The following is a 17,186-nucleotide window of genomic DNA, read 5'->3' as shown; positions in this document are numbered from 1 at the left end:
AGAATATTTTTCAACACACATGTGCTTAGAACATTTATCTTAAGAATAATTAACGGCAAAGAAAACTGTATCCAGGAATAAACCAGGAAACTTGACCTGAAATTATTGGCCTTATTGGCATAGAGGCATACTGTACGGGTAGACAGACACAATGAAAGTAATCAGGTCATGGTACCGCTAATTCTCGTTTGCGCATACCTTTCACTTCTTAACGAAACTCATCCATTGTTCTAAATTGCTTGATCTTTCAAACGAATATCAGATTTGGCTTTTTGAAACAGATGATATGATAGAACTAAACATTCTATTTAATTTTCAATGCTTCTGCTGTTGTCAATTTTTAAGAGAAACCAGTAGACTACACATTTATTTATAGGAAATATTCTCCCATTAGTTCAGATGGAACAACAGCCAAAAGTTGAACCCCAGAACGTTAATTACACTTTTTGCGTATTTGTCATATTTTTAAATTTTTAATAATTAAAAACTATTCAATCGATTCTTTTTCAACTTTGGATTTTGTCATTCGAAACTACATTCATTTAATTGGTACAAATTTTTGTTAACAATACAATTCAAAATNAATATTCTCCCATTAGTTCAGATGGGAGACTTTTTGCATACACTTTTTGCAATTACACTTTTTGCGTATTTGTCATATTTTTAAATTTTTAATAATTAAAAACTATTCAATCGATTCTTTTTAAACTTTGGATTTTGTCATTCGAAACTACATTCATTTAATTGGTACAAATTTTTGTTAACAATACAATTCAAAATATTTCGCCGTTATGAAAAATAATAAGTAAGATGAAGTGTAATTGCTTACATGGAATTATCTTTGAATAAAGAAATTTTATAATTGTGTTTAGAGACGTTTTGATCCGTTTCATTAGTTCCGAAGATATGGTGAGATACGCATATTGAGAAATTAGCATTGAGGGGACCAAACTTTCGACCACCCTCCTGTTTAAACTATTAAGATTATATTTTCCATATTTCGGAGAGGTTGTTTGTTCAGAGAAAGCGCGTTATTTTGTTTGCTTTGTGGCTTAAAGTATCGTCTACACTAAATAATTAGCATATTTTAGGTTTCTTTTACTTAGATTGACTTATAGTACGTAAAATTCAATCATTAGATAAAAATTTATTCAGGGTGTTCACCTTTTTATTTTTCTCACTATATACACTATACTTAATTTGTGTATATAGAGTGATCCACAATAACTACCCCCTTATATATATTTTCTCAATCCCAGTCTTTGCAATCTTTCAAGTATACTCATTATGGGTCAAAGATAAATATTTTTTGTAGGAGTCAATCATAGGTTCGCAGAAAATGAAACCAAAAAAAGAAAAGAAGAAAAAAACTATCGAATACATGAAGTAAGAAAAATGGGACTTAAAGCATCAATACTTGTTTAATTACCAAAAATAGTTGAAATGAGATTATTACAATTACCTTCAAGCTTTATCAGACAATGAAACTGGTTTTTATGGTTTTCACTTAGTCTTTCTCACAATTAACAAAAAAAATTCCTTTCTATGCAGTATGGCCCAATTCAACACTTATCCATTCCGTCTAGTTTCTTGATTAGATCTCTCATGCTGATCTCTCTTGTTTGGATATTTAGTTCACGAACCCCTTTCACTACGGAGAATTAGTTGAAATCTAGTCAAATAAGTGATTTTTGCGAATAATTGTACGAGTTCACAAGCTCTTTTTATTACAGAGAATCAGATGAAGTAAACTTATTGAAATTTAACGAAATAAGTGATTTTTACGAATAATAATATTGTAGATAATATTTAAATTGCTCTCCATAAATAACGGTCCCGTTTAAGTTATTTTTCTATTAATATGTCTTAATATTTCATGAATGTTTGCAAGGTGAAAACGCTAATTTAATAAGAATAAAGATACCTTTGTGTTAACACATTCGAAATGAGCTATATATAAAGCAATTACGCATCTCTTTGTAAATACGAATGCAGGTGTTTTGGGAACATTGCCACAATGAATCATTGAATCTATCTCATTGATGAAGAATTTTAGTAACTTATATTAAGTTTTAGTTACTCATTTTCGAATCCAGAAGATAGTTTTGCAGATAAAAATGTAAAATTATTCCTTTAAATTAAAATAAGACACTTTTAACTCTAAAATATTATTTTTTTTCTCTTGTCAGAAAGTACGAACCACAATTTATACTTAAATAATGGCGGAAAATGTGATTTTTTTTTCCACTTAGGAATATATATCTTGCAACTCATAAATGCGATGAATTACTTCTGCCTTGAAAAATATAATTAATTCAAATAAATTAATTTTTAGTTACGCTTATTTATTTCTAAATACAATCTATGTTAAATTTTCAGTATTTTTTTGTTAATTGAAGAATATTTATTTATTTTAGTTCTTTAGATTTCGGTTACAAAACAAAATGCACTAAGACTCCAGTAATAAGACATTTATAAGCCTTAAAACTGTCCAAAAGCTTATTTGAATCGAACTTCGAACTTTTTTTACAAATTTTTATTGTAATTTAAAATTTCAATTTACAAGGGTAATTCCAATTACTTTACATAGACAATCGCATTGTAACGGCATGCAGATGCTTATTTGAATCAAATTCTTTATCCTTATAAATTCTTATTGTAATTTAAAATTCTAATCAACAAGGCTAATTCCAATTATTACTTCACATAAACAATCGCATTATTACGGCGTGTAGAAGCTTACTTGAATCGAATTTCCTTATCTTTCTTATCAACTTTTATTGTACTAAATATTAAGACAAGAGTCACAGGAATTAATTTTGAAGCAATTTAATATTTTGAGACTTAACTTGCCATGCTTTGCAGAAATTGTTTGACTTTTGTTTATTTGTAAATTAATATAAGGAAATTTCAGGCTTTGACTACTTTTTCTTCTAAATTTTCAGCTTTTAACTACATACATTTTGTAACTAAACAATTTGTTTATGAAGGATGATTAATTATGTACTGAATTATGTTTTTATAGAATAGTACTTAATCTAAGATAGTACACAATATTGTGTTTTTATTTATATGAAACTGCTTAAATTTCACTATTTTTGGCTCCAGTATAGCCAATACTCTCTGCGAAATTAACATCTTTTTGCGAATTTCAATTTTTTGTATTACTATATTTGCCAAAAATACAAATAATGAGAGTTAGTCAAATCATACTATAGAGTTTTATACACCATATTTGTCGTGAATTTTCATTTTATATTGAAAATTTGAATTACTATACTTGCAATAAATTTAATTTAATCAGTCATTCGAATTTCTATATTTTTCACAAATTAAAATCACACCAGTTTTTCAAATTATTATAGTTGTTACGATTTCAAATTATAATAATTTTCTAATAATAAAAAGTGTTTTAATGGTACTGTATTTTAGCAATAATTCACTCAATACCAGTAATCTTTTACGCAACTATATCAAGTTTTGCAAAATTTTCAAATGTTACATTTTTTGTACAGTCTGCTTTTCTAGTAATGAAGCGTGATAAGAGCAAAGAAAAGCTGCGATTGAGCCTTTGATAAAATCAAAAATTAAAAGAATGCAGCGAAGAATTGTTAAAAATGATCCAAATAAATAAACGTTTAGTTAATTTTAAAAACAAACAAATTAAATGGGAGTAAAAATATGAGAGTTTGTTTGGAAGAAAACGAAGGTACCAAGAACCGGCACATTTGAAGTAAGGATAAAAATAACTTTTTTCTACGATTTTTAAAACCAGTAGGCAGAACTTCTTGCTTGTGTGGATCTCCGATTTCATGCTGGCTGCCTAAAGAGGCATTTAAATTGATATACTAATGTCAACTATAATTAGATGACTGTAGGCTTCTAAAACTAACTTGATATATTTTTAAATATATATCGAATTTCTAAATATAAGTATTTGAGAAGTGATTACCAGAAACACATTCAAGTTTATTGTGCAATCAAACTGGTTTTTATGTTTCTCATTCCACTTTACTTAGTAATGATTTGAGAGATTTCGATAACCTTTTTTTTTTCTCGTCACTCGAGTATTAATTTTCGATCCCGATTGGTTTTAAATTCATTTTGCTGGGAATTCTAAAAATATACAATAAAAATTGTGATTGCGAAAAACCCTGTATATTATCTCATGAAACAAATATATCTCATAAAACATATCGTATTATCTCATAGAAACAAAATAGAAATCGTACTAAACATTTATGAGATCTCGCTTTTCTTGAAAATGCAGAAATAAAATGATTCGTGTTTATTGTAAGTAATACAACTCTGCATCGGTCACGTTAGCTNGGTTCCGTAGAAGAGTTAAAGTGATCTCATGAAATATCTGTATATTATCTCATCAAATAGAAATCGTACTAAAAATTTATGAGATCTCGCTTTTCTTGAAAATGCAGAAATAAAATGATTCGTGTTTATTGTAAGTAATACAACTCTGCATCGGTCACGTTAGCTGTCCAAAGGTACGAATTTTGGATAATTGTTTTCACATATTATTACCCAGATGTTTTATAAAATAAATGAATAAAAATATATTTTTTAATGTTCAATTTGTTTTTTTCCATAATGTAGTGAAAATAAAATATTTTAATATACCCTAAAAAAGTTTCCTATCGTTCATGAAAGATGAATAAGCAATAGATTCTCTTTGAATGAACATTTATTGAAATTTTAATGTAACCAGGCTAATTTTTTCAGAGACCGAGTGGAAGTTATTACAGTCCTTCCACCAGAAGTAGTTACGGCACGGTAAGCACTCATTTATTTCAGTATTTTTATTCATTATTTTATTTATTTTTATTCATTTATTTCAGAATGTTTGTAATATAAGTGATATTTAAGATGAATGAACAGTGCGCCAAAAAATAATAACTTTTGATCTAATCATCAGATATTCTTAGACTCAGAGGGGGAACCTCAAATATGATAATGAATTAGTACAAACGCTATTTTAAAGTACGAAATCAGACACAAAAATGTACAAATCTGCCGATACCGGAAGGACGAGAGTCAATCAGGTGGGAAAAGAAATGTTTACCCATTATCCGAGTTGTGTTTTAATAAAATGAAGAGTGCGGATCGTGATTTGCAAACATTTATTGAGGAAAACAGACACAAAAGCAACGGAAGCAATAAAGAATAAATCTATCGAGTAAAAATCTATCATTAAAACATTGTAATTTCTAATGTGCCTGTTGTCGGGCAGTAACCCCAGGATTCATGGCGAAACAGATGAAAGGCTTCGCATTGTATCGCCCCATTGCTTATATACGTTGTTGGCTAATTAAGAAGAAAAAAAAACTCTTTCATAAATGTCGGAATGCAATGGAAAAGTCTCCACTTTCAGCCTAGTATCTTTTCGGTTTATTATAATCAGTTCACATGCGGCCAGACCCATTTGAAAATATGCGTAGAATTATTCAATAAGTCTGGATCTCTTGCAGTATGCCTGGTCCTCTACTGATACTTTGAATAGAAAATAAGAGCTAGTTTTAATTTTGACTTATTCTTTTTGTTTGAATTCAATTTATAAAGCTTTTTCTCGCTGAAATAAGCCTTTTCTTATCTGGGTTCATTTCAAATGGCTTAAAGGCAATGGATTATATTTCCTCTAATTAGCTTAAATGGGAGTGACATTTCAATGGGCTTAAAAACTATCAGACTTAAAAACTATCCCCCCCCACTAGCCTATGCCGCTCATGAGTACGTTCAATTTTTGAAATAAAGGGAATTTTTTAAACACTTTCGTGGGAAATAATATTTTCACAAACTGAAAAACATTTTGCCTGGCAACTTTTACAAAAGAATTTTTCAGATGATTATGAAATGTGAAAATGAAGAAAGTTATTAATTACTGTAGACTTTATAACATTAAACAAACCATTTATTAAAAATTTCCTGGTTAAATTAAATCAGGGCTTGCCATACCCAAGTTCAACTGTATTGGATAAATTTTGTCCGTTGAACTAATTTATTGATATTTATTTTAAAAACGTTGCAAGTTGCTTTTAATTTTATGCTTTGTGCAGAAATAATTTAATGAAGTTATTTTTAAATATTTTTGCAGACTCCAAACTACGGAACAAACTCCAGCAGAACTTACTCAAAGCCTTCATACACACCAAGTTCTTCAAAATATGGTTCATCATCCTATATCACGCCTACCCGAGAAAAATCCGTTGGTAGAGATACTACTGGTGGATATACTTCAGACTATGGTAAATCTGGTTATACTTCAGACTATGGTAAATCAGGTTATACATCAGACCGCAACAGAGTCGGCTACACTTCGGACTACAACACAAAGCCCAGCTCTACGTATTCATCCTATAGCAAACCAATCTATGGTTACGGCAGCAACAGAAATGTTAGCAGACAGAACAGTATAACAGGTTCGGACAGACTGTCACGACAAAATAGCCTGACTGGCAATGATAATTTATCCAGGCAAAACAGTATGACTGGAGTTAATTTATCCAGGCAAAATAGTGTTACAGGAAAAGACAGTTTGTATAGAAGAGACAGTTATGGTACTTTAAATAATAATTTCTCGAATTACGGAGGATATTCCAGATCTCAAAGTAAAGAGGATGCAACCAGTAATCTAAATGGTTTGAGTAATTCTGAATCAAAATCAAAGTAAATAATGTTTTTTTAATGCAAGATTTTTGTTTAACTTTACTAAACATTTGTCAGTAATTTTAGTGGCATATTCTGATTCCATATAGTTTTTGGAGGAAAATTTCTTTTCAAGATAAGTAGCTCAAAATTCAGGTTGTGAGTTATAACAGTATTTATAAATGTATACTATAGTTGTTTAGAGAAAAGTTTAAGTTTGTAAGTAGAAAAGTTTAAATCATATTTTATTAACCTAATTATAAAGGCCTTTTTACAAGAGACGTCCATTATAGACAAAGTCTTCCTGACGACAATACTGTAAAAATTAAGGATTAATTGTATAAATCGGCAATTTGGGTGCAACATTCGTAAAATTCATTTTACCATAACATATTCAACAGTAGGTTTTACAGTAATATTTATTTAATTTAGTGATTCTGGTAATTATCACTGCAAAAATTATGGTTTATCAGATTTTTTGTACAGAAAGATGTTCCGGTAAAAATTTATTTCACGGTAAAGCTGAATGCCGGTGCCTCGTTCCATAATTTCATCCGGAATTTTTACAGTGTACTAAATCAATACTATAAATTTTTTAAATTTTGATTTTCCTTTTTATTTAAAAAAGGAGTTAATGATAAAGGCTTTTTTGGCCTCTTTGTAAAGAATTCGAATCACCATCCATAAAAGAGCACACCCTTTATTTGGCCATTTATCAAAAATCAAGCCAAATGCAATGAAAACGGAAAATAAATTAAAAAAAAAACGTTTAATAAAATGGAGAAATGACATAAAAAAACTTTATCATTACAAGTATTTATATCAAAATTCAAGGAGATAAAAGGAAAAGATATATTGAATGCAATTATTGAGAAAAGGACTACAGTAAAAGATTACAAAATATGTTAATGGCAGGCTGTTAATAATAAAATAAATGTTTCTTTAAGTAATTTAAATTTAAAAAAAATTACCCTTATTTATTCAATATTGTATTTTTATCCGATATATTATCATAAGTAACAACTGTGATAACTTTAATAATTAAAAGAGAATTAATGTGTTTCGAACCAGGTATTGCTCTTAAGAAGCACAATTTTTCTATCAATATTTTTTTTAAATTATTTTCCTAGAGTTAATTGTAAAGCTCCAGCTGATTTCACCACTGATGAATCAGAATCGGAAGAAGAAACTGAATCAGATGAAGAAGATTCCGATTTAGAATGTGATGAAATACTGATGGTTACTAGACCTACTTCTCCGAACAAAGACAATTCCAACGGAACAACAACTTCCTCCAACAAGATCGCTGTTACAAAAAAGGAAAAAGTGAAAATCAATGTAAGTTTCCTTTTAAAATGTGTACTCCTGAAATTCCTAAACACTTCAAACTGAAGTTTTGCGAAGAATTTATTCCTTTTGAAAAAGCAAAATATTATAATAGTTTAAAAAAAACAGAGTCAAAAGACAAATGTCTATTTTTGATTTAGCACTTAATATGATTATCTAAAATTAATATAATGACTTTTGAGTAAAAATATAAATATTGAAAAGTAACGATTAAAATGTACACGTGAAATTACGAGTGCATTCCAGAAGAAGTCACGATTTCAAAATATTGCCGAATATTGCATTGTTTTGCCGATATTTCTGCTGTACGATTTGATACTATGTTGCTCCTGTCGGACAATGGAATGTATTCCCAAGTTCAGCGGCTTCCAAATAATGTTCCGGGAGATCCTAGGGTTCCGTAGAAGAGTTAAAGTGATTCAGACAACCCATGCTTTTTTACACAGTTTTTTAAATATATTTTTGAAATTTGCTATCATCTTTAGATTTAATCAATAATTCATTATTTACTTACAAAGTTGATTTTGATTGCCTTAATGAAACATATTTAAAGTCTTTTGAGTCCTACATTTTTGCACAATGTTTCCGAAAATAAAGATAAAACAAAACAGACAAAGAAAAAACAAAAACGCTTCGACGCATTTATATTATTGTATTATACTTTTAAGTTTGTTATTTAATTAAAATTTTCACAGGGTTCTATGTTTTAAAATTAAAAATTGAAGCCCTAAAATTGCAATAGTACAAATAAGGAAACTGACTATCTCCCTTACGCGTTTGTCGGATTTGAGCTATGCTTATGGGGCACAAACATCCAAAAGTTCAAGAAATCCTATTCTAAATGAAAAAGTATTCAAAATACAATCCGCCTTCTTGTGTTATGTAAATTTTTATGTAAACAAAACCATGCAATTATTATAATACAATCGTTAAAAGCGAGAAGGAGAGAGAAGCAGTAAAATGTTGGTTTAAAGAGTACTTATATGAAAGGTAGAACTTGAGTGAAGAAAAAAATTAAGTAAAATTTGCTGACAAATGTATGAAATTTTTTCTATTGAAATGGATTGCTATAAAGCTTTAGAATATGACAAAAGTCGAGATTTTTTTTCAATATTTTCTCAAAGGATTATCAGTGCTAATAACGAAAGATCAAGTAAATATCCTAATTTTGAAAAGTAATGAGATTCAAGTATAAGTTTCCTGTGAAGAATGATACGTATTGCCCGTCTATTTACTTGGTGCCTAAAATAGCTAAAAGATGAAGTAAAAAAAATTTGATAATATATTTCTTTTATTATTAAAAATTTCTTTCATTACTTTCATAAAAAAGTAACGCTACTTTTTTATTTAAAATAATAACGAAAAAAATTAATTTTTAAAAGTAATGAGTTATTAATGAAAGTACTAATTTTCAAGAATAACAAGGTGTTAGTTAAGTACGTATTTTTATACTTGTACTTCAGATACTTTATGAAAAATACTACTACCCTGCACGCGCTTGATTGACTCTATACAAATATGATGTTTCTAATGCTGTTTGCGAAAGGATGTTGCCTTCTTTTGTTTATTTTTCTGATGTTGTTTTGTATCTATTTTTGCTTTTAGCTAAACAAGCCACGAGATACTACCGAGACATCATGCCAAGTGGTCCCGGAAGACATTCCCGCAAAGAGAGAACGTTTCATATCTTCACGTCCTACTAGTCTTTATCTTAACAAATATTATCCCAGCCCCAGATCTTATACATCTACAACAAGAAGTTATGGAAGTAACGAAACATCTCCTAAGACTCCAGACTCTTCCAAAATACCTGTTATTAAACAACAGTTATCCGTGGATGAACCTGCGTCTGCTGGTGGGTTTTCAAGAGACGCATCTCCCAATGCCAGAACGCAAAATGAAGAGCCTAATAAAGTAAGATGTTGCAAATAAAAAGAAATTACAAAACTGGCAACAAAAAAATACAGAAATGTATTTAAAATTCTGAAAAATTTATTATTTTAAAAAAATTAATGGATAACAAGAAAAACCTATGCAGAAATACATATAAAATTTGAAAAATCTACTATTTTTAAAAAAAATTAAAAGATAATACATTTTTTCTTAATCCATTATGCATTATTATTTTAATCCACTATGCTTAAAAAATCAAAGATTATTCTAAACTATCTTATTATTAAACGATTATAATGTTATAACTATATAAACTGAAAATACTTGCATATTATTATACATTATCCTATTATTTAAGAGTAATCATATGTTTTCTACATAAATTGAAGGTATAATTTAAGATTATTATATACAATCTTATTATTTAAAGATTATTACATGATAACTAAGACTCTTGTCTTATTATTTAATGATAAAAAAAATCTAGTGACACATTTTTTGCAACAATGTGTGTATTCTATATTATTTTTCTTAATTTTCTTCGTTATATACATATATATATATATATATATGTCTTTTATGTTNGAAAATTAAGAAAAATAATTTTGTTTTCGGCTTTTTATTTATATTAATAATAAAGTTTTATTTTTCAATAAAAATTTTTTTTACAAATTATTATTTTAAATTATTTTTCCTCTTCTCTTTTTATAAATCTTTGGTAATTTTTTTCCCATTTTTTTCTCTACATTTTTCACTTATATATGTATATACATATAAAAAATTGAAATGCAATGCGTCTAAATTGCCATCTTAAACATGAAATGCGTGAACGTACATATTTACAAATTTCAGAATGAAATGTCTCGCGTTACAGCTGGAACAAACTGAGATATAAGTTTAAAAGAATTGAAGGTTAAAAAAGATTAATTCGCATCAACTTCTATATTATGATTTAATTTATATTCTATATTACGTTTTAATTTATATTCTATATTATGTTTTAATTTATGTCTTATATTATGTTTTAATTTATGTTCTATATTATGTTTTAATTATATTTAAGTGGGTTAAATATAATAATTTTATTGATAACAAAAATAATAATAACACTTATAGCTTAACAGGGACAGCTCAAAGTTTTAAAATTTATAACAGTGTTTTTAACAAAGTTGTGAGTCTTTAGAAGCAATTATTTTTAGATCATAATTATTGTTTTGTTTCTGCAAGCTTTATTATGTCATTTATTTAAACTTAATCATTCTCATTTTAATAATTTTTTACCCACTGAAAATTTAAATTTTTTGAAGTGAAATTTGTTTAAAGATTTTAGTAATTGATATAAATTATTAAGTGTTTACGCTAGAGCACATTTTAAGTGGATATAACTTAAGCGAGCAGGGTTTGCAAACCATATAAGATTGCATTCTTCGGGAGACTCGAGTTCCCCCAACACAATAGTTTCTAAAAGTGCAAATATTGTTTTAAAAATTTTTATACTGCTACACTAAAAAGTATATGAAAAATAGGCTTGCGAATTTTCTATGAATAATTTTTGAAAAAAAAAATTTATAAATTGATTTTTCTAATTCTTTTATAATTCTGAAACTATATAATTCAGTTCTATTCAATATAAAAGATCTTTTTCAAACTTTACTTGGATTTCCAAACGTTTTGCTAAGAGTGTGTAAAAAATTAAAAAATTTCTGAACTAAAATGTCATAGTTTTACTTCTTAAAAAATTATTAATAAAATATATATCTAAACGGTGTTTTATGAATTTCCTGTTAACAAATTTAAGTAAACTGAAATAAATATATTCCAGATTGCATGTAGCTAACTTTAATTGGATTTGAGATGTTAAGTTTAAATATGTCAAAAATCTAAATGGAGAAGACAGCCGTTAAAGTTGCAGTATTTTTTATCGCTATTAAATATGGAGGAAAAAATAAACTGAGTTTCGTTTTGTGCTTAAATTGAACTGCATAATTCTTTCACCATTTGAATAAAATATTATGAATTCAAGTGATAAAAAGAACTCATGTCTTTAAAGATTTTTGTGTGTTAGACTCCCTTGATATCGGGAAAATGCTTATTTCACTGAGTTTGCGGTAAAAATACTTAATTTTTGAAAGTGAGTTACTTTAATTATCATTTGACATTTATATATGGTAACTAGAAACATTTGGATTATAAATATCCCTGGGCAATAATATCATTGCTTAAACAATGCAATTTAAAGGAAGAAAGACGTTCTAGTGGTCATTTTTTAACAGTAAGAAATTGTGTTATTTTCACGTGTAAATATATTTAAATATTTTCGATATTATAGTTGTAAAAAGTACATAAGTTACTATATAAAAATGTAAGCATTTACCTTTTCGAATATTTAAAAATAATACTATGTATCTGCATTTATTTACAACTTTCGGTACGCTTATACAAAATTATATTTATTTTTCAGACTGGTATCAACATCTTATATGCTTTCATGAAACTAGTTACAATTTCCTTTCTTTTTATAATTTCATTTAAGACAGAATTTCTGAAAAAATAGCATCAAATTTATTCAGAAATCTCCAACTGGTTTCATTTTTCTTTATAATATTATTTTTACGTTAAATATTATTTATATACCGTGAAATAAACAGCTTCATATAATTTTTTAAACATTTCCGTATGAATTTATACTATATTTTCTAAGATTTTTATGTTAAATTCTTTTTTTAAAGTAAGCCAAAAGTACCTTATTTTTAAGAAAATGCCGAGAAATAATTGGAACACATTTAACCGAGATGTGGGGAGAGGGGTAGGNGGGGGGGGGAGAGTTATTATCGACAATGTCAACCTTCATCTATGAAAAAGTACCTCACTGTAAAATCGAGTTAACATGTCTTATATACTAGCGAATTGGAAGTGTATTTTTGTAGTGGTAGACACACTACAGTACTCCCCCATCAGAATTATACATGTGATAGAATTCGATGAATGGATACCACTTGTTGATTCATTGCAGCTTTGTGAGAAGCCGGAGAGCTGTGTTAAGATCACCGTACTTTAGAGTGCTGATCGTGGATTAAGTTCACGGTCGTGGTTGCTCCTGTGTTGCCATTAGCAATCGAGTGTATGCTGGCCAACGTTGTGTGAGATCGAGACTGAGCAGCAACAGTGCGAGGAGGTGGATAATGTCGCAGTCATAAGTAGCAAGTCAACTGTTAAATGTGGACAATCCATCTAGGTAGACGTGTTCAAATCGAAGTGGGCGTTACTATCAAGGTAGGCTTGTTCACATCACGTCCGGGTCACCAATGTGGGGAAAGTTGGTATCGACAATGTCAACATTCATCTTTAAAAGGGTACCCCACCATAGAATTGAGTTAACATCCCACCATAGAATTGAGTTAACATGTCTTATATACTAGTGAATTGGAATTGTATTTTTGTAGTGGTAGACGCACAACACGTGAAATAATAGAATACATTTTAGAAAAAATTTATTAAAAAGTAAACATCTAAATATTCGAAACAAAATTTGACTTTAAGTAAGTAAGAGTTTTATTTTTACTTTCATAATGAAACAAAAAATATTAAAAAGTAGTTGGCTCAGAGGTTAAGGAACTGAACTGTCACTTTAAAGACGTGGTGTTCGATCCCCAGTGGAGGCATGAAGCCCACCCATCTTCAGATCGGTGGGTACCAGCTTGTCTGAGAAATAAAGGCGGTTGGCTTGTGCGCAGTGCTGACTACATTGCCACAATCACGCCGTTGGGAATGAAATTGTGGAATCTTAACCTCCATGACCCTCCTAGCCTACGACGGGCTATTACGGAAATGCTAGTTATAATTTACTGAATAAAAAGAGCAATAAAATATAAGCAAAATAAATACACGAAAATATGAAGAAATGTATAAAATGAAACCTATATTCAAACTTATTTATTAGTTGCGGAATATAAAAAAAAATAGTTCATGTAATAGTCTAAGATGGAGGGAAAAGAATATTTTCTTTGTCTTAAAGATAAAAATTACATTATCTGATGGTTATAAAAAGGGCTCCTTCTTCCCTAGAACTACTCTACTTTAAAACAAAGAAAAGATTATTTTCCCTCCATGTTAGACTATTACATGAACTATTCCTTTTCTATTCAGTAACTAATGAATAAGTTTGAATATTTGTTTCATTTTATTCATTTCTTCACATTTTATTGTATTTATTTTATTTATATTTTCCTGTACCTAGTTTCCAAACTTTAATTTTCAAGGTTGTAAATATTTTTGATTTTTTTTTTTGGAGTTTTAAATATTTGCGTATTAAAAATACTTAAACCTTAAAGTTCAAAATCTGGAAACCAAGCTCAATAAAACATATCTCAAAGAATGAAATGAATAAGAAAAAAAATCCAAAAATTAACTAATTACTCAATATTTAAAGAAATTATGTTCATGTGAACTGTATGAAGAAGAACTCCGTATGAAGAAGCCTCTTTTCCATTTAAAGGGGATCCTTCATCCTTTGACGCAGAATTTTTATGAAGCATAATTTTTCATGCTTTGTTTTAATATCTTGCATTAATTTAGATCAAAATAAGCAAAATATATTATATTTAACATTTTAATAATTGATGGCTATAAAATACAGCATGAAACAGAGGAGTCTTTTTCTGCATCAAAGTTAAAATCTTCCAAAACATAATTTTTCAAATTTGCGCTCATTTTCACTTATTGAGATCTTAGAGAAATAGTTATTCATCATTGAAATTTCGTTAATTTACAAAATCAATTATTGAAAAATTTTTAAAATGAATGAAAAAAAAATACAAACTACTTTTTTGAGATTCTATACTTTAGTACAAACATATTTCCGATTATCATACAGTTTTTTTTGGTAACTATTAAACTGTTTTTATAATTAAAAAATATCAAAATACATTTTTGCTTGTAATTAGAGCATCAGAAAAAAATGTATATATGATAGTGACACCGATGTCCCATTTGTGTCAAAGGATTAAAAACAAAACAAAAGAGAAAAAAAAATTAATTTAAAATATGATTATTTATAGGATTTCCGTAAATCTGTTCTTAACATGAATGTGGATGAAAGTTTAAGGGATGAGTACGGCCGTCGTCAGGAAGAAATGAGACGTCACAGACGTCGACATGGGGGTGTGGAACAACAATCCTCCTCTGCAACTCCCAGTTCGACAGAGGATGAGAACCACCTGCCCGATCCAGATCAAGAGGTTCGAAAAAGAAAAGTACTCAAGAAATCTCCCTCCAGAAGTGGTATGTCAATGTTTCTTCTCATTTATTTTGAGATGGAATCAACAAACTGTAATTTAAGACATAAATTAACCATTGGTTTCATAATACAAAAGAAAAATTAATAAGAATAAACTTTGAAAAATATACTTATATTTAGTTATTGCAATTTGAGGTCAATGAAGATGATAAGAAAACATAAATTGAAAACAATTTTTTATGACTCATTTCATGGAATATGATTAATAAACATAAATTAAAATTTATTACATCCGGTGTAGTAAAAGGAGAAGTAATAATAAAGTCAAGGTTAACCACTTTATTATCACTTCTTTCTAAAAATAAAATTCCCAAGTTTTTTAAATGTTACATAGTGCTAAAACATAATATCGCTTAAATTTGCTTCAACTTTAATGTGGTGCCAAGTTACATTATATTATCGTTCTTCTTAAACCTCGATACTGTGATTCAACTGGGTTCTTAACATCTTATTAAGATTGCACTAAATGCTGCTCTAAATTATAGGTCACGATAACGGTACTATCGGAGTAACGATAGCACGGAATGGTTCAAGTTATCATCTTATTCAAGTTTCACTAAATTTAGATCGGATTTCTAACTCCAGGTAACAATACTTTAGGATTCACGATGGCACGCTACCCTGAACGCAAACATGAATCAAATTAAAATCTTATTCAGGCTTCACTACATTTTGATCTGAATTATAGCTCTAGGTAACTATATTATGGAAGTCACGATAGCACTTTACCTTGAACTGAAACTTGGTTCAGATTAACATCTTATTCAGGTTGCACTAAATTTTGATCTGAAATATAGTTCAAAGTATCGATATTATAAGATCCATAAGAACAGAATGTTAAAGCTGAAACGACTTTTATGCAAATAATTAAAGCCTACGGAAGAAAATCAATAATTAATTCAATATTTATTTTATTTTAGTTCACAATCTTTCGTATGCCAAACCACATTCTAAGTCGATAAATAAAATCTAAAACATTGAAAAGGAATCAAACTAGATGTAGCAACATTCTATGTCACTAACAAAACAGCAATACCACATCCTAGCTCTTTTAACTCACAAGACTCCAGTTCATTTTAGATCTGAGGTCGTCATACAAGGCACTCATTTCTCATCGTGAAAAATTGAATTTCTATCCCAGATGGCACCTTGAAGGTTACCTAGCTTTTTCCAAACGAAGATAGAATAAATTTTATGTTACATACGAATGAGGCAAAACAATGTGAATATGTTTTATGAATTTTTTGTGTGCTTCATTCACGTCGATTTGCTTTATTCAGCAGTTTTAGTTTAGAAAGTAGCTGAAATGGGAAGTATTAAATATGACCGACATCATGTCGTAGGTCAGAAAAATTGTGTAGCCTTAACCTCCATGACAACCCGACTCACATTGAGTTGTTGTGGGAATTGTTTTTTAATAATACTATGGTTTAATGTTTAACCCGTGAGGGAATTAATCTGCAGATTAGTTTGTTAATGTACATATTATCAGGTTTCGAACTTTAGCGGTAACATATTCAATATTGCTATTCAACCGAGTCTTTAAATTGGACGAATTTCGATGGATGAAGATGACTTGTTAACAGCTTTTTAACGCACTTCTATCAAACCGAAAAATAATTTCATCACAAAAATGTCCCTTAACATGTTTCCTTTTTTCGGAAATTTTAAATCATTTTATAATAACTACATTCATATTCGTTTATTGCAACTCACCTCAGCAAGCTTTCTCCATTTTCAGGTATTTTGTCTAAATGTGGTTCTCGCTCTAAAGTGGAGAACTCCGTGAAAAAGAGCCCATCGCATGCAAGAGTTCAGAGAAGATTAAGAGAAGAAGGAACAGACTTAAAACAAGTTTCTTCATCATCATCTACATCCACATCATCTAGTTCTGAAGATGACACAAATAGGTAAAAACTCTGATATCATCATATTAATCATATCAGATATCATAATATCATCATTATAAGGATTATGCGACATATATATATAT

The 17,186-nt window shown here is 28.8% G+C and overlaps 1 protein-coding gene across 1 annotated transcript in view; it reads left to right on the top strand.

Moving 5' to 3' along the window:
• LOC107455789 (FH1/FH2 domain-containing protein 3) overlaps positions 1 to 17,186 on the top strand; it is a 137,893-nt gene that overhangs the window by 53,919 nt on the left and 66,788 nt on the right. Inside the window, exons 2-7 of the mRNA XM_043052061.2 lie at positions 4,738 to 4,788; positions 6,107 to 6,678; positions 7,788 to 7,995; positions 9,610 to 9,918; positions 14,955 to 15,177; positions 16,935 to 17,103. Of these exons, the coding sequence (XP_042907995.1) occupies positions 4,738 to 4,788; positions 6,107 to 6,678; positions 7,788 to 7,995; positions 9,610 to 9,918; positions 14,955 to 15,177; positions 16,935 to 17,103 (1,532 nt within the window). The remainder of the gene's footprint in view (positions 1 to 4,737; positions 4,789 to 6,106; positions 6,679 to 7,787; positions 7,996 to 9,609; positions 9,919 to 14,954; positions 15,178 to 16,934; positions 17,104 to 17,186) is intronic.

Source organism: Parasteatoda tepidariorum, chromosome 1 (genome assembly GCF_043381705.1).
Source record: "Parasteatoda tepidariorum isolate YZ-2023 chromosome 1, CAS_Ptep_4.0, whole genome shotgun sequence".
NCBI lineage: Eukaryota > Metazoa > Arthropoda > Arachnida > Araneae > Theridiidae > Parasteatoda > Parasteatoda tepidariorum.
The sequence above is the reverse complement of the archived record's forward strand: the minus strand, read 5'-3'. Positions and strand labels throughout refer to the sequence as shown.